Source organism: Sprattus sprattus, assembly GCF_963457725.1.
Source record: "Sprattus sprattus genome assembly, chromosome: 6".
In the NCBI taxonomy this organism is placed as follows: domain Eukaryota; kingdom Metazoa; phylum Chordata; class Actinopteri; order Clupeiformes; family Clupeidae; genus Sprattus; species Sprattus sprattus.
In genome coordinates, this window is record NC_137925.1 from 19,799,635 (window position 1) to 19,821,726 (window position 22,092).

Here is a 22,092-nt window from a genome sequence, read left to right on the forward strand (position 1 = left end):
ACTGATATGATAGACAGTCACCATGTGACTGATATTTTACAAATGATGAATGTTTTCGTTTTTGTGTCCAGTAAAATACACGTGAAAGTAAGAATAAAACTTAATTCAGGCTTTCAGGTTCAGGTTTTCATGTATTTCATTTCTGAAGGGCGAAAAGAAAACTGAAAGTTATTTTTACATTTCAGTAGTTCTTCCGTCACAGTAAAATCACTGCAACTTGGTAGCCTTCTCTTTCTTTCCCACATACCTCTTCACTTATTCCACAGGTCACAACAAAATGCAGTGTTTGTCAGGTGTCCTGCCATTCCCATGTCTTTCTGGTTGCTTGTTATGGCAGCACTTGGGAAAAGAAGGGAATGTTTGTTATAGCTTAATGGCTATGAGATTACCTCAGCTGCAAGCCTCTGTGGGAGGATTGCAGGTTTTGACTTCATCCCCTTGCTAAAGAGTGATGTGCACTCATGCTGGGCAGCACAAACAGCTTCCTGTAATTGTAATTGTGTGTGTGTGTGTGTGTGTGTGTGTGTGTGTGTGTGTGTGTGTGTGTGTGTGTGTGTGTGTGTGTGTGTGTGTGTGTGTGTGTGTGTGTGTGTGTGTGTGTGTGTGTGTGTGTGTGTGTGTGTTTGTGTGTGTGTGTGTGTGTGTGTGTGTTTGTGTGTGATTTTATCATCATCTTTTATATGCTTATCTATTTGAGTGTGGATGGCTGATGGCTGATTTTGAAGAGTGCCGTCACCCATTTGGTTCTTTAGAGAAAGACATGTGTGAACTGTCCTCTCAACCCAATAGCTGAGGGCAGTACTGTTGAATAAGTGCCTGCATTGAAAAGTGCAAGACATAGACATATTGTCTCACAAAAAAACAGTCACCCGCCTCTTCTAAAAATAAAGACTGACATCATGGTAGTTAGACACACCCTTGCTTTAATTGAGAGACTATATTTTAGACATGATGAAATATCCTGTAATAACCTCACTATCTCCCTCTTTCTGTATCTCTGTCTCTCTTGCTGTCTCTGAGAGTAAACACTGGCCGTAGTATTCTACACCAGCGCAGCGCAGCACAGACTGATTTTGTTTTTCGCTGTAGTTTACGCTTTTACTGCCACCCAGCCTCTCCCATTAAAATTGCACTGGGCGAGAGGATCAAAAGCCTCCTTGCCCCTGCCCAGCAGATTTTACAAGATTCCATCGCAACGGCTGAGAAACCAGGCAGGCCACGTAATTGCGCTCGAGACCAGTTTAGAGGGCCATGGTGTGGTGCACGAGCAGAAGAGGGGTTGAGGCTGTAGCTGCGGACAGGTTGGCATGTGCCCTCACAGGCCGTGGAGCAGGGAACATGAGGAGTCTGTTTTTCTGTAGGTTATCGGCAGGATATGAGGTAATGCTTCGTGGTGGAGACGGACAATGTCCTGCACGGTCAAGGGGCGAAATGAAGACAAAAAAAAAAAGTTCAACAAACGATGTAGACCATAAACACCCCGACAGGAAATAACCTCCATCAAGTGGGGAGGCCCTACAGAGCGAGGGAATGAGGCATTAGGCGATAAGGAATTCACAAGAGGGCATGGAAGGTGAGAGGCCACGAGCAGAAGGAGTGGGGGGGGGGGGGGGGGTTATTGTGAAAGCCAGTGCTGCAGTTTGATGGCATAGACGAGGGTCGCCCCACACCTTGGTTTTTGCTCGCGCTTTTGGCGAAGGAAATACAAGCTCTTAATTACAAGCCTGCCCCAGAGCTGAGGCTGGAGAGAACATTTTGTCGCTGCATATTAGGGGAATGACTGGAAAAGCTATTTTTGGGCAAAACTTTTTTTTTTTTTCATTCTTGTGTAGCCACAAGTATGCTTGGTGGCTAATCTATTAAAATGAAAGAGAGGGGTCCCAAATGTAGAGTGATGTGGTCAGGCTAGATTGTGAGCCTCAGGGAGGCTGAGAGACATTACGGGCTGATTTAGCCTGGTGGTCTAATGCCTCAATACCAAATGTCTAACTTTAACAGGTTCATGTTTGGATGCTTCTGCATTGCTTATCATAGGATTCCTTTAATTTCCTATACACTGCTGAGGAATGGTCATTTTTTTCAGTGTGCCTATTATTCTTTCATTTTTCTAAAGAACTGATTTTTCAGTGTGCACTGTTTTCAGTCTTAAGGAAACATGTTTGATCATGAGAGATTGCTACAGAGAAGATTTTGTTGAAGGCATAATAGGAAAATTCACTCACGATTGGAAAATTCACTACAGTTGGCTACATGACTGCGTCTCACTCATACCTCTGCATTGATTGAAAAAAGAAAAACCCAACTTCATTTCTTGGGATGAACCGTCCTTCTTATAGTGACAACCAACCAATCATCTTAGATACCTTTGTGCCATCTAGACCAGTGAGAATATGAGTGGGCGGTGTAGTCCTGTTCCAGTTTTGTCGAGGAGGAGGGATCTCTGATGCAAAGAGAAGTGTGGGACAGCAGCGGAGCTGAACATACACAGAGGGACCAAGAAGTAAGTTGTGAATTGAAATACTTATTTTATTTTCCCTTTGTTTCATGTATATACTAGGATGATTCTTCTAGACTGGTTATATTTTAGTCGCCAGGTTACGTACTGTATTTTTCTGAAGCTACAGACCTTGTGCTTGTAGCTTTGTCATAGCAGCGATGCTCGTGCTCAGTCGCAAATCGTTGCAAGATGAGCTTTTTGAAGTGGGCATATTCTATGATGTGTTAAGCAATTATTCACTGTTTTTCAGTGAAAAGTGATGAACTGAATTTTAAACAGCCGAAACTTGCCAAAAGGTCTTTATTTTCATTGTTAACATTGTCATGATGCTACGGGGGGTTCGTGTATCGCACATTCAAGCTGAGTTTGATAGCTGAAGATATTCTAAAAAGTCCAGTCATAGTTTTGAGAGGTCGTCATTGTTCGCCTGTCCGATTTTTAAAACGGATAGCAGGGTATGATATGACCTGTATAGTTTGTGCCAGGTCTGTGACCTGTGTATCTTTTAGTTTATTTTAATTGGAAACACAACTTCATGTAAATCCCTGGTGGGACCAGATTTTTTTGAAGAGGTGACCACGTTAGCGAGACAGGACAAATGCAAGTTTGTAATGTGATATTGCAGTCGTCTCATGCAGCAGTAGCATGATGTAAAAGAACAACTGCAAAATTAGACAGAAGCAACTGTCCAACACGTGTTTTTAAAACACTTACGAACAACTGAGGGGTTGTGTTGTGGGTGTGTGTGTGTGTGTCTGGTGGGGTTTTGGATTGGCGTGGCGGAGTTGTAAGAGCTCAGTTTGAAGAGACGTTAACGTTACAATTTTTTGTGTGTGAATGGGCGCGTTCGCAACCCTTAATTGTGCAGCAGGTTTGCAGTCACTGGCAGACTAAAGCATGACGTACCGTCTGTTGATGACCTCGTAGGGAAGTGTTATCCCCACGTGAAACCACGAGAGAATGAGGTGGCCGTGCCCACCCCTCTTTTAGTCCAAAGGAGGAAACGTTACTGTTTCTGTCCCATATTAATAATCAGTCACCCATCATGGTCAGATTTTGTGTCATCCTGAAATTCCTGTGATTTCACGATGGCAGTTAAGCCATGACTTCCTTAAAAAGTCACTGGCTTTCCTCCTAAATCGGCATCTTGTGCTTGAGTAAAAAACGTATTGGATTTTGTTACTCTGATGCCAGTGCTGCTCTGATGAATAAGCGATTCACACAGTGATAGAGTTGAGGTGTAGCCCTGTGTGTGTGTGTGTGTGTGTGTGTGTGTGTTTGTTTGTGTGTGTGTGTCTTCGCCCCCAGAATGGAGGCACAGCCATGGTTCCTGAAAAGGAAAAGGCTATTCCTTCAGACGGATTCTTTGGGCAGATTGGAATGTAGCTATGAGGTTGGGTTTTTCAGCTTTGGCAGCTGCAGCAGTGTGACGAAGGGGAAGAAAAGTGAACTCTGTCAAAGGCATGTCTCTCTCGAGTCAGGAGTCATGCAGCGAGGCTCCTTGGCCAAAAGGACTCGGACTGAGGAATTTCTGAATCAATCACATCTGTATCCTTGCTATAACAGACGTATGCACCTACACACACACACATTACTTGTGTGTGTGTGTGTGTGTGTGTGTGTGTGTCTGTGTGTCTGTGTGTGTGTGTGTTCTACACCCAGCCAGTTTGCCAGGGTAGGGCAGTGCAGGGGTGTGGTCGCATAGCTGCTGGCGCTGCTTCTCTCCTCTCCTCAGCATGCTTGCCTGTGTTTTAGCTCCTCTCGCGATATTGGACCTGCCCCTGTGATGCTTTCAGGCTGATTGATTGGTCTGGGAAAGCTGGGCGGTAATTGTTGGCAAGCGGTCGCACAGCCCTGCATGTTAAGTATGATGTCAGGGTTCGTCCTCCAGGAAAGGATGAAAGGTTTTTTTTTTTTTGTCTGTTTCCCACTCATTCTGTTTCTGTCTGTCTCTCTCCTCTTTTACATGGATAGCTGTGGTTTCACAAACACTCATAGTTTTCTTTTCTGCGTCTTTCCCTTCTGCTCAGTTCACTCTCTCTGTCTCTCTCTCTCTCATTTTGTCTTTGTTAACATCTTCCTTGAATGTATACTAGGCTGTAACCTCCAAAGTGTTAGCAACGAGGAACAAATCATACCCTTCTCCCATGGCGTATTGTTAGGAAAGCATGTGGTTTCCAGGCACACTGTAACCTTGCCCAGAATTTGCACATGGGTTTTTAAAACACTGCTTATGCAGTCCAGTAGTGGTAGCTTGGGTTATGCTGACATCCACACACACACACACACACACACACACACACACACACACACACACACACACTACGCCCCAATAGTGTATCCTGTTCCTCCCCTAAAAAACTGTGTGCCTCTTGTCACCACTAGTGATTTACCAATACTGCGTTGACTTGATACCCTGTGTAGTGGTGTTTTTCTTTTCTTTTTGGTGGACTATAGTAACTCAAGTCTTTTGAGGCCAGAAACTGGACAGGCTGCAGTCCTTTTTGTGGTCAGATAATATAAAATATCTGGACATGTGTTGTGAAGTGTTAGGCGGGTCCATTACTTTTGCGCCTTAATGCAAGCGTAGGGATTATGATTTGGGCTGGCGTTAGCCGGGTGTATGAGCCTTAAGCCCCACTCATCTCATTAAACTGTGTGTAGTGGTTCTGGATAAGCTGTTACTGTTATTGTTATTGTTTCTGCGGGCCTATTGTGTAGTGCAGCTGTGTAGTTTGGGGTGTGCCATCATTATTATTAATTAAGCCTAGACTGGGTTTTGGGGAATGTATGTATGTGTGTGTGTGTGTGTGTGTGTGTGTCTGAAAAGTATGTACACTTTGTTATTCCTGATTGGCCATGTACAGTAGGTCTTGTTCTCCTGGTTCTGTGTGTGTGTGTGTGTGTGTGTGTGCGTGCGTGTCTGTGTGTGCGTGCATATGTGTGACTATGCACTGTGCTTGTAGCTTTCCCACATTTTCCCCTTGTTAAAAATCCCAGGCGATATTACCAGCATGACTCATCAAACAGACACTGCCCCTCCAAAGGGCACGACTGGGAGGAGTGGAGCCGTCTAGAACATAGAAACACAAAACCAGGAGCTCTTTTTCCCCCCCACGTCAAAAACAGGGCGTCATCTCATGTCAGCACCCGTGTTTTGTCAGGAAGGAGCCTCCAGGGAACGGGCGCACAAGAGCTGACGCTCTCCCAGGAAGTGGGTTTGAATCCTGAGTTGTTGTTTGCTGCTTTTAAATAGATTTGTTGACTCATCTAGGCAAATGCGGGAAATGTGTGGCTAACCTGGGGAACAGCTGACCATCAATCCACCCTCCCTAACTCCCCCACAACAGCCCCCCCCCCAACTGCTGTTCTGCCACCCACCTCCCCCTCCCTTGGATCGGCTGTCGGTCGGATGTGAAAGTGATTATCCTTGCAGTCGCCCTGAAACCAGCCTCACTATGTGTTTGTGCAGCTGGCAAGGAAAGCCGCATAAAGAATGCACAGAGAACTCCAGAGGCTAGTTGTTTTTTCTGTTCTTCTTTTTTTAATATCTTTTCAAGTTTTCGTCTCTCTTCTCTCTGCTTCTTTTTGTGTGTCTGTACACGTTGGAAGAGCTCTGGGGTCCGTCTGCCTTTCTCCTCAGACCGCTTAACATTTTTCTCCCTCTTTTTTTTCGGCCTAACATTCGATCCGCTGACGTACCGTCGGAGACGTTTCTTTTTCGTCCCGCTCCGAGCAGAGGTCAGCGTTTCTGTTTTGCTATCCCCTCCTGTGAGGAGGCTTTCGCTCCTGAAAGCCCAGGAGCTGGCGGAAGCTTTCTTTGAAAAAGAAAACACATAACACACACACACACACACACACACACACACACAGTCACTTTTAATTTGACACAAAGTGAGGATTGTGATCAGGAGTGAGCGCTGCGTTCAAGAGAGCGAGGGGCTTGCCCTTCTACTTCACCTGTGTCAGATCTCCCCCGGCAGCACAATGGCAAAGGCATTCTGCAAATTTTTCCCATCTTATGCAATCTACGCTCACATGTCCTGTTTTGTATTGAAGTGTAGGCGACGCCCCTGCTGGTCCATCCCTTTTTGGGCTGAACACTTTCAGTTGAGTGGGCTCACCTGCTGTCAATCAAAGGAGCGAGCCTGGAATTGTGTGCTCTGCATTCATGTTGAGGCTGCAGGCTGCGGTGGTTGGGGCACGTTCGTGGGATGCCTGTGGAGCAGTGAGGCATTGGAACTCAGGGCTGGGGTTGTGTGCACGCTCTGCTCCCAGTGAGGGTTTGGGTGGGGGGGGGGATGCTTTCTTTGTCCCCTTATCTACACTCTATGCACCAAAGACTGTGCGTCAGAAAAGCTGAGATCAACATGTATGTCTCATAGAATTTCCATGTAAAGTTTAATCGCACTTGTATCCATTTGCGCAAACATATCGCCATGGACTCAGCCTCGGCCGTACACCGAGTGAGTTTAGGCATATGCGCAGTGTTGCTGAATGCTGAAAGATGCTGAAGCCCTTTTTGGTCGAGAAGAGCTGAGATCTTGGCGTAAGTCCATGATGCTCGTTATCTCGCTTTGACAGCTGTCACGTTTTAATTTTCAAAACTCGTTTTGACACGTCAGCCTAATTTCGCCGGCTTAAGCAACTTCAACTTTAATTAAGTTATGTTTTGCTGTAAAATGCAAAATATTTATGAATGTAGTCTCTGCTTAAATAAATGTTTTTTTTTTTTGTAAATCTACCTTTATCTACATAATTTTTATGTTTTTATTTGGGCTAGTCTAATTCATTTTGGGCAACAGAAATCTGAAGAATGGCTGCCTGAAGGGTTACCAGCCCTGAAATCAGTCCCCAGTGGGCCCATGGCATCTGTGATTGCATCTGGGGCACAGAGAGCTGTAATCCAGAACCCTTTTCATGTGGCTTGTTGATCGGCCGTCTCCCAGAGTTGGTGGCAGAGGCAGGGGAATGTTGTTCTCTCTCTCTCTCTGTGTCTCTGGCTCTCTCTCTCCCTCCCTGTCTCTCTCTCTCCACTGCAAACTTACCTCAAACACTTCTTATCATGGCATCTGCAACAACAAACAGGCTTTGTGTGCATTTGATAGAGGCCAGTCAGTGCTCTATTCCTTCGGGTGCTGTAAGGCCACTGGGTGAAGGCCAGTGGGTTTGTGGGGTAGCAGCGGGATCATGCGAGGTAAAAGAGACAAAGAGTGAGCGAGAGAGATGTTTAGTGCATTTTGATTTACTCTTTAGCACCACTGTGTGAGTGTGTGTGTGTGTGTGTGTGTGTGTGTGTGTGTGTGTGTGTGTGTGTGTGTGTGTGTGTGGAGGGGCATTCACAGCCCTTGGTTCATCTGCTGTCTCATGTGAACCTGGAGTCTTTGGTTTTTGTTTAATTTTTTGGCATGTAGGTCAGTAGTACCGAGCCCCTGTTTGGTCGACTAGTCAAACCAAGTGCATTTGCCATGGTGCTGCAGAGACCCCGTGCACTTCAAACTGTGTTCTTAAATATTTATAGGCAGAGGAAGAATCTCAGGAAGAATTTCATCCTCCTCTCTCTTTTTTTCTCTCTCTTTCTCTTTCTTTTCTCTCTCTTGCCTTTGTCTTTTGAAGTATGGCAACCTTAGCTGCCTAGATCTGGAGATTTCCTGTGTACCGGCCGGTCAGGTTTGGGTTTTACGACCGTGGTGAAAGTTAACACCTGCCGCACCATTTGCCAGTGCAGAGCTTTAGCTGCCGTGTTACCTTGGTTACATTGTGCAACTGTCACTCAAACGCCTAGAGGGCCACAGAAGAAAGGGGAGAGAGTTGTGCTTCACTGAAACCCCAGTCCATTTAATGGTCACTTTTAATTGGCCTTGAATTCTTGTTGATGATGTGAGCCTCTCGCCCCACTGGTAGGGCAAGGTTATGGGATCAACTCCCAGGGATACGGATCTGAGGTGGGTTTGGTGTCTCTTAAAGCTGCTACCCACCTACTCATTGAGTTTGGCAATAGTCCTTTCCCATTACTCTGAATCAGCATCTTCAATCCCCCACCCCCTGTTCCTGATATTCAAGACAGGACTCGTTTAACAGGTGATCTGTTGTGTGTTGTAACCAGACACTGGAGGAATGTCGACATCTCAACAAGCAGACCATTTTTAGTTTTTTTGCATTCACTTGGAAACCCAATCGGTTTTAAATGGTGGAGCTTCAATGCCTAAAGCTGTTCTGAAATGACACTCCCAGGTTTTTATGTCCTATTTCTAACCCCCTGGGTGGATTCATTCTCTGACTATTTACTGTGAAAGTACTATTACTGTGAAAGTACCATTCCTCAATGGTCTCAATGGCTGTCACTTACATTTCTCAGACAACCACCATCAAGAGCTTAGCCTGCAAACAGACTCCTTCCTTTCTGTCCTTCATGTCCTTGTTGTGTGTCCTGATGGGACCTTTTGGAAGATTGAAACCAGCGTGTGTTGTAATGGCGCTCCAGAGGCCGAATTGGTCACCCAGATACTTGTTTTCCTCCTCAACCTGTCTGACGCTGTCCAGTCCAGCTCAGTAGTGGGTGGTCAGTTTATTGTGGCCACTTTTTGGTCACTGAATCACTGTTTACTGCTGGGACGAAGGTCATCTTGGTTTTTTTGTCTGGCGATGTAACAATACACCTTTGTGTTGAACACACACACACACACACACACACACACACACACGGGAGTCTATAATTGGAGGGTGAAGATGTAGCCAATGCTGCCCTTTTGTTTTGGGTCAAAACTGGAGCGAGGTGATTAGGTGAGAGCATGCTTCTGATTGTGGCTGTGCTTCTCGTGTGTCTTTGGCTGCGTTCACATTACGACTGAAGCAACACAGAAATCTTTTCAAATCCGATTGGAGTCCCTTTCAAATGTGGTCCTAGATCAGATACGAATCTGGTTTGTGGCCGTGTGTCATGAATGAGAATGTCACAAATATTTTTGTTTTTGTTGGTGGTGACTCAGATGACTCATGCAGAAACGTACCAACGTGCGCATGCGTGCCGTTTCACATTACACTTGGATGCAGATCACTTGTAGGTATGAATGTGAACCGTCAAGATGGTCCATTCTGGTCTGTGCTGTCTCTTCACTTCAGTTTGTACTGGTCCACTCTGCTGTCTCTCTTCACTGTCTGTGCTGGTCCAACCCGCTGTCTCTCTTCACTGTCTGTGCTGGTCCAACCCGCTGTCTCTCTTCACTGTCTGTACTGCATTGATAAAACACATGTTATGTCCGACACCGGCTCCTCGTAAAGGAATGCATGAGGCAGAATCTCCACTGAGGAGCATTCAGCTTTTTTTTTTTTTGGAGGGGGGAGGGGGCGGGGTGCAGAAGTCACAATAGCAGCTTGTTTTTGTGTTCGGTGATTTTGATCTGTGAACTTGTGGAGCCTGCTGGCAACAGAGGTTAAACTAAATGCGATCTCAGGCACACACACACACTCACACACACACTCACACACACACTCACACACACATACACACACTCAGACCACGAGTGACCTTGTAGTTATTTGGAATTTCCGGTGTGATTTTTATTTCTTTGGTAGTAACGGTGATGTTGCTGGTGTAAGACTGTAGGCATGTGGTTGGGCTTTGCTGGTTGGGTACATTTGCATATTAGATGCTTTCCCCCTCCATTCACTTCACTTCAGTCAATTGAATGCAGGCTATAATAAATAAACTTCACAGCTTATCGTGTGTGTGTGTATGTGTTAGCTGAGGCGTGTCTGCATCCTTATCTGTCTGAGGGACAGCTGCCAGTAAAAAAAGAAAACACACATGCTCTCTGTATGCAGCCTCTTTCTCTCTCTCTTTTTTTTTTCTTCCCCCCTCTTTAACTTGCCAGCTCTCACTCACTTCTCTTTCACTATACAAACAGTAAGCTACTCTCTCTTTCCTTTACTCCCTCCCTCCCTTTCTCTCTCTCTCTCTCATATCCCCTCCCTCGGTCCCTCCCTCTCTTAGCCCTGGCAGGAAGTGTGTTGTGACTTGCTGCCCGCGCTCTTTGTGAGCAAGACAGGAATGCTGGCCCTCCAGTTTAGCCTTGAAGGGTGTGGAGCGAGCTGCTGCTTCTGCTGCTGTACTTGTCTGCGTCTGCGTGTCTCTGCATCTCTGCCTCTGTCCCGCTCTACTGAGGACCCTGCACAGGTCTGACCACTCTCCTCACCTCTCCTCTCCTCTCCTCTTCATTCTCCCTCTATCGCCTCTAGGAGCCTCTTTCAGTAGATCCCTTGCCCGTGGTGTTATTGCTGTGTGTATGAGGGTTAGTGGTTGGTCAGTCCGGTTGGTGTGGGTTAGTGCAGACGGTGTGTCTGCAGTGTCCTTTTAAACTGAGCAGAAGGAGAGGCTGCTCCATGCATGTGAAGATGACTCATATTGCACAGATTCCCTCTTCTTTCTCCTGTCTCTCTCTATGGGCTTATGTGTGTGTGTGTGTGTGTGTGTGTGTGTGTGTGTGGGTCCCCGGAGATAGATGTGTTGTGTTTGGGCCGTATTGTGTATTTGTCTCATCTCATTACTGAAGTGCAGCCGATGATTACATCCTTGGTGACTGTACATAGGAAGTGTGTGTAAGAGAAGTATTAATGATGATGACAGGGTTTGCTTTTTAAATTAAACTGTGGAGATTGTCGGGTGAAGTCTCAGGTTGGTTGTGTTTTGTGGTTGGCTCTGAGAGGCGAGGCTCAACTCATACACTCCCAAGTGAGCAAGGAGCAATGACTTAATGTGTGTGTGTGTGTGTGTGTGTGTGTGTGTGTGTGTGTGTGTGTGTGTGTTATCCTGTCTGGTGTGTTGGGATGGGTTTAATGCTCTTGTAGGTGAGGCAGGCAGGGAGGGAGGGAGCGAGCTGACACTGAACAGCACATTGGGTGGAGCCTTTCCCCTTTCTCTCTCCTTCTCTTTTTCTCCTCTCTTTTTTCCCCCCTCTCTGTCTGTTCATGTCCACATGTGGCTTTTTTTTTGTTGCATAGTTGAATGATGAGCTGAATCTTAGACCCATAGTCTCTTGGTGCACTGAGAGCTGTGTAGTGTGCCTGAAGTGCAGTGCAGTGCAGTCAAGGGGTAGAGCTACTGTAAACACCACTGAAGGTGTTCTCCTTACGTTCTCGCCTCTCCTGTTACTCTGAGTTTGTTCTGCTAATTCCTTGAGTGCAGGCAGGAGGAATAACTGGTTTTGTTGTTGACGTATAACACAGTGATATCTTTCTCTCTGTTTGCCTTAATCATTTTCTTAATCTTTTCTTTTTGTCTGTCTGCTGGTCTCTGTCTGCCTTTCCTTCTTCCTCGCTGAAAGTGTGTGTGTGTTTGTGTTTGTGTGTGTGTGTGTGTGTGTTTGTGCTGGATCAGTGCTTTTGAATGCAGGTGGGCAGGTAAGAGTTAACAGGAAGTCTGCTGTGGGATGGCTCAGCCACACATTTCACTGCAGTGAATGAAGTGTGTGTGTGTGTGTGTGTGTGTGTGTGTGTGTGTGTGTGTGTCTGCTGTCACCTTCAGCACGGCCCCACAGAGTGAAACAGGAGGCTACCCCCTTCCCTGTAGAACCATAGAACGACTCTCCTCTCAAGGCCTGATCTACCACTCTGTGTTAGTCTAACCTGTGCTAAATTAATAGCTAAGAGGCTAATAAAACTAAAAAGAAATGGAAGCTTATGATCATGTTGTAGCTTGCATAAGGCGAACTTGGTCTTCACACAGACAGGGAATATTGCTTTGAATAGGCTGTGTGCTCTCAATCTTAATTGTACAGGTTAACTCGGCGTGGACAGTTGAGATTGTATTGATCCTTAGCTGGGCTTTTTTAATTCTGGGATGTCCGTGTGAGGAAATACTGTTCCCCGAACTTGGTGTGGTTTTCACAGGGGTTTCAGGGCTGGGTGCTGGTAAAAACAGTTTTATCTGTCAATAGGCTTTTCACAGTTCAAACAAAACCAGCTGCCAGACTGGGAATGCTTTAGTCCAAGGCCTCATATGGCCGACAGACACATGCGCATGTACACACACACACACACACACACCCTTGGAGCTGGCTGTCTGAAAACAATGTTCCACACAGACAATAATCTGGAAAAATGAATCAGAACGGTCTGTTAAGCAGGCATGCGGAAGGGTGACCAGGTGTGATCGGAAACTCTGAAAATCTTCTCTCCTGGCCTCAGGATTAGATATTGTTCCTGTTCCTTGGGAATCACATTTCAGCTGTTCTCCTATTGGTGCAGATGAATTGTATTTCAGCTGCTGTTCTCTTATTGGAGCAGATGAATCTTATTTCAGCTGCTGTTCTCCTATTGGAGCAGATTGCGTTCTTTAAAACCCCATTGGCATTTCCGGCCGCAAACGTTTTCAATATTTTCACTTCCGAGTTTAGAACAGATCCTTCGACTGTTGTACGCCATCGGAGCATCATTGGACCTATTTTATTGCATTTTCATCAGTCAGTAAAACTCGGGCCATGCCTCCTCCTCCGAGGCCCAACGCCAGAGAGAACTGTAGGCCAGAGAGAACTGTAGGCCAGAGAGAACTGTAGGCCAGAGAGAACTGTAGGCCAGAGAGAACTGTAGGCCAGAGAGAACTGTAGGCCAGAGCCTTTGGCACGCTTTTCGTGCAAGCATTTGCATTTGCATGCAAACAGAACACGGTAGCGCATCCTGTGATTACTCTGTGACCGCACACACACAGACACACACATCCACGCTCACACACCAACACACACACACACCGACACGCACGCACACGCACACGCAATGCCCGCTGTCCTGCCCAATGGAGAAGCCCAGGGATGCAGAGTGCAAAATAGCAAATTAAGTTGTGTTTGTTTTTTTCTTTAAAAAAAAAAAAGGTAGAAAATGGGGAAGGGGGAAAAATGAAAGATTTTTGGAAAGAGGTAGTGGTACTGAATGGAGCCTTTATGCCTTTCTCTGTCTCCCTCTCTCCCCCTCTCCCTCTCCCCCTCTCTCTCCTTCTCTCCCCCTCTCTCTAGAACAAGGGAGATTGTTGGACTGAGAGGTGCAGGTTGACTCGGGGGACATGGCCGGAAAGATTTCCAAAGATGAGCTGGAGGAGCTGCGGGAGGCCTTCGCCAAAGTGGGTGAGTCATCATCCTCATCCTCATCCTCATCCTGGTCCGGTCTGGCTTGTCGTCTGCTCTCCTGCCAGTTTCTTTCTTCTTCCCTCTCCTTCTCTCTTTCCTGCTCTCCCTCTCGTCTCCCGCTCTGTTTACTCTCTCTTCTTCCCTTTCCTTTTCGGTTCTCTCTCACTCCCTCTCTTTTGTATCTTTTCTCACTCTCTCTGCTCTCCTTACCTCTCCTCTTCTCTCCTCTTAACTCTCTCTCTTTCTTTCTTTCTTTCTTTCTTTCTTTCTTTCTTTCTTTCTTTCTTTCTTTCTTTCTTTCTTTCTTTCTTTCTTTTTCAATCTCTCTCTCTCCCCCCACACCTCCCCCCTCTTCCTATGAAACAGTTCAAGTCATACCCCAAGAATGTTCTTTTTCTTCAGCACACAGCTGAACTGAGATCTCACTCCCCCTGGCCACACGTGTGCCGCCACTCTCTCTGGCTTCAAGCAGCTCTGTCCAATACTGATCTAGGAAAACCTATCTGACTCTTCCAGTAAAGCCCTGTGGTACTTTGCTTCCAGGTTGCAGAGGATGTTGTCATTCCTTTTGACCTTGGTATTTTGTAAAAATCCTGCCTACGGCCTTGTACTGTTCAAAATCATCACGTGCCAGTGAGCCTCTGTTCACCTTTTGCCCTAGACGCTGAGATACGAGAATGAGTCCTGAAAAATCGGCTCGAAATGTCAGCTGTTAGGAGCAAGTCATGCCCCAGATGTACTCCTAGATGCTCTGGATCTCATCAGCGCCGCTGTGCTTCTTGACCGGTGTGGACTTGAGAGAAATTGATCAGAACGCAGCTAGGAACATGAGCTCTCATCTGGCAATCAATACATCTGAATTAGCCCTAACTCATCTGGCAATCAATAAATCTGAATTAGTCTTAACTCGATCACCAGCTCTGCTCCCTCTTCTAGACGGAACTCATTTCCTGCTTGTTACGCAGTCACAGAGAGAGCTTGACCACATCATCACGGTCTGAGTGATGCCTTGTCGCCGTGGTGATAGCCTGTCACTGTGGAGCTGGAAGCTCCCTCTCCTTTTTTAACCTGATTCTCTCTCGGATGGGACCCTTGATATGGGGACCGGTGTGTTCTTTTTTTTTATGTTTTTCCCCCTGCAGTGCTGATGGATGACGTACACATGCATAGCGCCATGAAATATTTAGCAGATTGCGAAGGCTGCGAGTTGCCTTGAGCACAGTGACTCTGCAGAGAGAAGCAATGTGAAATATGCCATAACACACACACACACACACACTCACCCCAGCTCTGTTAAATGAAACAAGCCCCACCTTCACCTTTTCTCTCCTTTACAACTCTCTCTCTCACACACACAGATGCATGCACTACTTGTACATATACACACACACACACCCCATGCATCTCTAATCTATACGATTTGAGTTGCACACCCTTACAGACAAGCACACACACTCTCTCTCTAACACACACACACACACACACACACACACACACACACACACACACACACACTCATACGCAGTGCACCATTCACATGTCCTTTTCTGGTTGTCAGTAGAGCAGTAAATTCTAAGCAGCGGTGGCGGCCATAGTTAAATCTCCACCTCCATACCGTGGCACTGTTTTGACCATTGTCACTTCCTTCCTGTCTTTCTTTGACAGGAGTCGGGGGTTAGGGCCTGTCTGGTGGGGTCGGTCATATTTATCTTTATTTAGATTACTTTGTCCTTTTTAGGCTGACCGGAAAATGGTTCATACAGACACAGATAAAATGGCAACTGAAGCAAACTACTTTGTAAACAAAGCAGCTTTCCCTCTACAGGCCCTGTTTTGATTAAAGATTCTGTCAGCCACTGAGCCATTCAGTCAGACCAAATATGGTCATGATGAACCTGCCACACAAATGACTCACGTCACTGCCAGGTGCCTTCTGCCTGTGGAGAACTTTACTGGGCCAATGGATTCCCACTGGAAGGTTTTGAAATCACAGGAATCACATCACAGGATGCCCCTCCCTCTCCAGCTTCAAATAACTGTTAATTCCTCAATTCCTAATTATGTATCCCCTAGTAGCAAACATTTAAAACTAATATAAAAAAACAGGGCAATCCCAAAGGTACCCTATGCCTGTTATTAGATACCGCTTTAACCGGCTATAAGAGGTAGGGTAATGACTGTGATGTGATGCCATGTCTTGTCTGCACAGACCTGAACAGCAATGGATTCATCTGCGACTACGAGCTGCATGACCTCTTCAAGGAGGCCAACCTCCCGTTGCCGGGCTACAAGGTGCGCGAGATCATCCAGAAGCTGATGGCTGATGGTGACAAGGACAAGGACAACAAGATCAGCTTCGACGAGTTCGTCTCGGTGAGCCCCCACAGCACACACACACACACACACACACACACACACACACACACACACACACAGACACAGACACAGACACAGACGGTCCAGTTTACGTTCCAACAAGGTAGCAGTATACATGACGGTGTGACGAAGATGATGGTGTTGTAGCAGCATACATGATGGTGTTGTAGCAACATACATGACATGTTTCTATAAGATGATGGTGTTGTATAAGCTGATGGTGCTCTGGCAGCATACAGGACTGTATTGTACAGGATGACAGTGTTGTAGCGGCACGTCTGTGTTTTGCATTAGTGTTTTAAAGGCTGGGATTAGATAGGTAAATAAGTAGAATCAGTTCCGCTGCTGTCTGCTTGGGCTGAGGACCTGTAGTCTCAGACCGCTGCTTGGACTGAGGACCTGTAGTGTCAGACCGCTGCTTGGACTGAGGACCTGTTGTCTCATACCGCTGCTTGTCCACATCCCTAGTCATGTTGTTCTTACACCAGGCTAGTTTTGGGCAACGGGGATTGTGTAAAGGGTGTTCAGACAGTAATTGTAAAAAGTCATTTTCACAATCAGTGCTAAATAGGCCTAGAGACAAATCCATTACGAACTTCATGTTGCAATGCTTTGTGCCATTTGTTGGCTTTTGGCAGCAAGGTTGCCCAACTGTGTTGCACTCACACACACACACAATGTTGCTCTCACACACTCACACGCCTCAAGTTAATTTTAGTTTTATATTTATACACACTCATGCCGAGCTTCCTCGACCTCTGACTTGCTCTTTTCTTTGTGTGCTTAGAGAGAGAGAGGTTAAGAGAGAGAGGTACAGAGAGAGAGGTAGAGAGACCGAGCGATGCAAAGGAACATACTAACATACACTCTTGTGTGACACCTTCTTTCATGTTCATGATTGAAAGTGGGTCAGACTGAGCTTGTGTAGTTTTCCTTAATGAATTCCATGAATGATTGAGGATCAGAACACTGTGTGTGTGTGTGTGTGTGTGTGTATGTGTGTGTGTCTTATGTTTACGTACAGATATGTGTGGTTATTTGTGTGTCTCCTTCTGCACACTGTTCCTCAGCCTCACAAGTCCACAGAAAGCCATAAAGTGCTTCGTTTGTCCAAACACGGCAGTCTCTCTGTGTGCTGGGGATGAACTGCTGAGCCGCTGCTGAGACCAGGAGAGGGGAGCTTGTCTTATGGTGCAGTGGAATGGAGATTTACTGCAGTAGTCTTTGCCTGCACGGGTTCATGGGATCCATCTGATTCCAGGGCACAAAAAGAGCTTGGATTATAAAGGTCAAGCCAGAAGAAGAGGGGTCGTTGTGGGGGGGGACGGAGGCCCTTTTTGAAACCTTTGGTGTATGGAGAGGTTCAGGATGGGAAATTGAGGTGGAATGCCAATCTTCTGTTGTCAAGTGTAATAACACCCATGGTAAGGCGGTACTGATGAGGCCAAGAGTGCGGAGGGAGAGGATGAGCAGGAGCGTGCGTCTCCCACCAAGATGAGGGTCAGGTGCAGGATGCCAAAACATCAACTCATGCTAGTCAGTCAGTGTTCGTATATTGGATTTTTTTTCCAAGAAACACACACACACCAACACAAACACAGACCCATGAGCCTCATCAGTTCACGTTTGTCTGTGTGTGTGTGTGTGTGTGTGTGTGTGTGTGTGTGTGTGTGTGTGTGTGTGTGTGTGGTGAGTCATGGCCGTGTGGCTGGTCAGCAGATAGATGAACTCTTGACTGGCAGCTGAGCTCCACATTCCCCCTACAACAGCTCAGCACAGAGCAGCTCTGTTGACACACTGATGGGATCAGTTTGATCACACACACACACAAGCATGTTTATCATTACCCTCAAACACACACACACCTTCCCTAGCTCACCCATATTCATACTTAAACACACGTGCAAGCACATGCACACAAACACACCCTTTCTGCCACACACAATTATACATACACACACACACACACACACCCCACCCTGGCATGCTAAAACTCTAGGTAGCGCCTGTGTCGACCGCAGTGTGTGTGTGTGTGTGTGTGTGTGTGTGTGTGTGTGTGTGTGTGTGTGTGTGTGTGTGTGTGTGTGTGTGTGTGTGTGTGTGTGTGTGTGTGTGTGTGTGTGTGTGTGTGTGTGTGTGTGTGTGTGTGTGTGTGTGTGTGTGTGTGTGTGTGTGTGTGTGTGTGTGTGTGTGTGTGTGTGTGTGGTCGGTCAGGGTGGGGGATTACTCAGCAGCTGGTTGAGGAGGAAGTCTTTGTCTTTGACTCCAGTTGGATCTGTGAGCTGGCCTGGGCATGACCAATGGAGCTAAGCACAGCTGTGTGTGTCTGTGTCTTCCTGTATGGCTGCACATCTGTGTGTGTGTGTGTGTGTGTATGTATGTATGTGTGTGTGTGTGTGTGTTGTGGAACACTATGTAAGGGACGGTAGACAGTAAAGATGGTAGTGTTCTCCAGAGAGCGTGCCCGCCCAGAGACCTCTGGCTCTGAGACACAGCATGTTCTAATCACAGCGCCCCTTCTTCTCCTCTTCCTCCTCCTCCCCAGATCTTTCAGGAGCTGAAGAGCAGTGACATCGCCAAGAGCTTCCGCAAGGCCATCAACAGAAAGGAGGGCATCCTGGCCATCGGGGGCACGTCAACGCTCTCCAGCGAGGGAACCCAGCACTCCTTTTCGGGTGAGGACACACATACACGCAAACACACACACACACACACACACACACACACACACAGACCTCTCCCTGTCAGTAATCCTAAGAGAGCCCACCAAAAATCCCATCTCAGCCCTTACTAAACCCCTCTTAGCCCAAAGAGTCCCACTGTGAGCTAAGCCCTTGTACCAGATCCACCCCCATGAGCAGTGTGTCCAATTTTGGGGTGTTGATGTTGATTTGGTGATGACTCTTTGGGCTCTCAGCTGGGTAGGACCCAGAAGAATTATGATCGGAGGTATACATTTGTTAAATGGAGCCCTCAACAAGCCTAGGTCCAGAACACCCCGCCCAGTAATCCTTTGAGAGACGTGACGCCTGGTTCATACTTTGCCTCTCCCCAGCTCATAGCACACAGGGCCTGTCTTTGGTGCATACAAGGACCGTGATGGTAAACACAGGAAAAGTGAATGGGTGGGAGAGCAGACATGGCCTTTATGGGTGCGGTGCTCTTTTCCTCTCCATAATGAGAGTCTTTATCACCTTTTTAAGAGCAGAGCCCCTGCCTCGGCCATAGGTCTCCTGACTCACTGCCTGTCTCATAATGGAACTCGTTAGAGAGAGCAGAGTAGTTCTCCAGCCCCTCATGTCTGATGACTACGCAAGGCGTGTGTTTGGCACCTCAGTGGCTAACATGCCCTAAAGGCTCAGAGTTGTAAAAGGCTTCAGCTGACAAATTCACACACTCCTACTCACGGACACACACACACACACATACAAACTCTCTCACACACACTCACACACACACACACACACACACACACACACACACACACACACACACACACACTCAAGAAACACATGACAGTCCCTTCAGGATGTAGCGATCTTGCGTTTTCACAAATTCCCGTAAATTCAAGGATTTCTCTCAATTGCAATTTTCTCTGCAACTGCAACATTTCCTCAAAACAACACAGTCAATTCCTGCATTATTATCAGTAGATATAATTCAATCAAACTTGCAGCAAATTCAGTTCCTTTTGGCCACAGCAATCACAGCACGATCCCAGTGATGATGAGGGTCACCGCCAGTGACGAGCGTCACCGCAGGGTCATGCTGTCTCATCCCTGAGGAGTTTTTATCACAAACTGTGTGGCTCTTTGTCCTCATACACAGTTCACACACACACACACACACACACACACTCACAGTCTCTCTCTCTCTCTCTCTCTCTCTCTCTCTCTCTCTCTCTCTCTCTCTCTCTCTCTCTCTCTCTCTCTCTCTCTGCCTTTCTATGACTCAGTGTTTCTCTCTCGCACTGGGTGATTTGAGTTGATTATCTGATCTCAGTATCCGTGTGTGTGTGTGTGTGTGTGTGTGTGTGTGTGTGTGTGTGTGTGTGTGTGTGTGTGTGTGTGTGTGTGTGTGTGTGTGTGTGTGTGTGTGTGTGTGTGTGTGTGTCTGTCTGTCTGTCTGTCTGTCTGTGCAACAGAGGAGGAGCGGTTTGCCTTTGTGAACTGGATCAACACGGCGCTGGAGAAGGATGATGACTGTAAGCATGTGCTCCCCATGGACCCCAACGCAGATGACCTCTTCAAGGCCGTGGGGGACGGCGTCGTCCTCTGGTGAGAAGCTCACACAATCCCCCACAATCACTGTACCTAGCCAGCAGTGTGAACCTAGCGTGCTAAAGATCCAAATAAGTAAATAGATCACTGTATCTGATCACCAGTTGGTTCCAATGTGTTCCTGTAGCTCAACTGTGGAACAAGACTCACAGCAACAGTCATAGGATCTATCCCCAGGGAGTATTGATAAAAAATATGCCTATAATGTCTCCTTGGATATCGAGTCAAAGGGATTTAATATTAAATGCTAAGGCATGTTAAGGTGTGCTCTTGTTGTTTTATTCATAAAAAAGTGGCGTTCCTCACTTGATTTATCCATGTTTGGTGTGTTTTTAATAGCACTGTGCGTGTGTAAACGTTGTTCCTCTTTCGCTTGTTCTCTAGTAAAATGGTCAACCTCTCCGTGCCTGACACCATAGATGAAAGAACCATAAACAAGAAGAAGCTCACGCCGTTCACAATACAGGTTTGTTTTCTCACTGGACCAAAAACGGAACAAGAAAGCTCTCTCTGTTCTGGCTTTGTTTATTGATACTGACCTGTGTTGTGTGTGTGTGTGTGTGTGTGTGTGTGTGTGTGTGTGTGTGTGTGTGTGTGTGTGTGTGTTGTTTGTGTGTTGTTTGTGTGTGTGTGTGTGTGTGTGTTACCCTCTTTCAGGAGAATCTAAATCTGGCTCTCAACTCCGCCTCTGCTATCGGCTGTCACGTGGTGAACATTGGCGCGTTTGACCTGCGGGAAGGCAAACCTCACCTGGTGCTTGGCCTGCTCTGGCAGATCATCAAGATTGGCCTGTTCGCCGACATCGAGCTCAGCCGCAATGAAGGTACATTCGCACACACTCACACACTCACACACTCACACACTCAGAGGTCGTTTACATGGACCCTATTTTGTCAATCTGATACAGATAGCTAATACAGATAGCCCTATCATTTAGACGAGCACTCTCTATCCGCACTCTCTATCCGCAACAATCGAAGTCTGGGGTAGAAAGTGAGTAGATTTGAATAGGTACGGGGGCTGGTGTTCGTCTGCACGGTTTCACGCAACCTGATGACGTCATTGCCCCGCGTGGCTCCGTTTTAACGCAAATCTCTCGTTACCAGGCTCTGTCTTTACGAAATTAAAAGATTCGATAGGTGTGAAAAATGAACCACATTCAGTGAATCTAGGCTCCGTGTGCATATAGCCTCAGAGCTGGCTGTAGCTTTGCTCCTCAGGTGGTTCACGGTCTCAGCCTGGTTCAGCTTTACACCTGCAGTGTCTGCATCATGTTCTCAGTAGTGGTATGTGTGCATACTGTTTGAACAGACGTCAATCAAACTGGAACATTCCAGAAAGACAGCCAGAGGGCTCAATCACAGGTGAAACGTGGGAATCCACACAGTTGAGAGAGACACTCTCACACACACACACACACACACACACACACTCACACTCACACTTGTGCTCACACTCACACTCTCACTTACACTTGCACACACACACAAACTCACTTGCACACACACACACTTGCACACACACACACACTCACACACACACACACTCACACACACACTCACACACACACACACACACACATCACTCTCTCTCTCGGTCTGTCATTGGAAATGATTTACTATTGCTTATCAGTGAGGTCATTTCAGCAATGTGCGACTGAGTGGCCCTAGTGTTTACCTGCCGGGCATTACATCACCCATGAGATGCCCACAGCAGCTGGCACAAGGATGGTACCTACTCATGGGCCGAGAGAGTGGGCGCCATTTGGGCACGCTCCCTTGAAGTTGGTTGGGCCATCCTCCTGTTGCCAATCAGTCCACAG

At 46.8% G+C, this 22,092-nt stretch overlaps 1 protein-coding gene across 1 annotated transcript in view; it reads left to right on the top strand.

Moving 5' to 3' along the window:
• Positions 1-2,459: 2,459 nt before the first annotated feature.
• pls3 (plastin 3 (T isoform)) overlaps positions 2,460-22,092 on the top strand; it is a 30,608-nt gene continuing 10,975 nt past the window's right edge. The window contains exons 1-7 of the mRNA XM_080840774.1: positions 2,460-2,500; positions 13,504-13,611; positions 15,824-15,987; positions 18,536-18,665; positions 20,135-20,267; positions 20,655-20,736; positions 20,928-21,093. Coding sequence (XP_080696900.1) covers positions 13,551-13,611; positions 15,824-15,987; positions 18,536-18,665; positions 20,135-20,267; positions 20,655-20,736; positions 20,928-21,093 — 736 coding nt within the window. The 5' untranslated portion in view covers positions 2,460-2,500; positions 13,504-13,550. The remainder of the gene's footprint in view (positions 2,501-13,503; positions 13,612-15,823; positions 15,988-18,535; positions 18,666-20,134; positions 20,268-20,654; positions 20,737-20,927; positions 21,094-22,092) is intronic.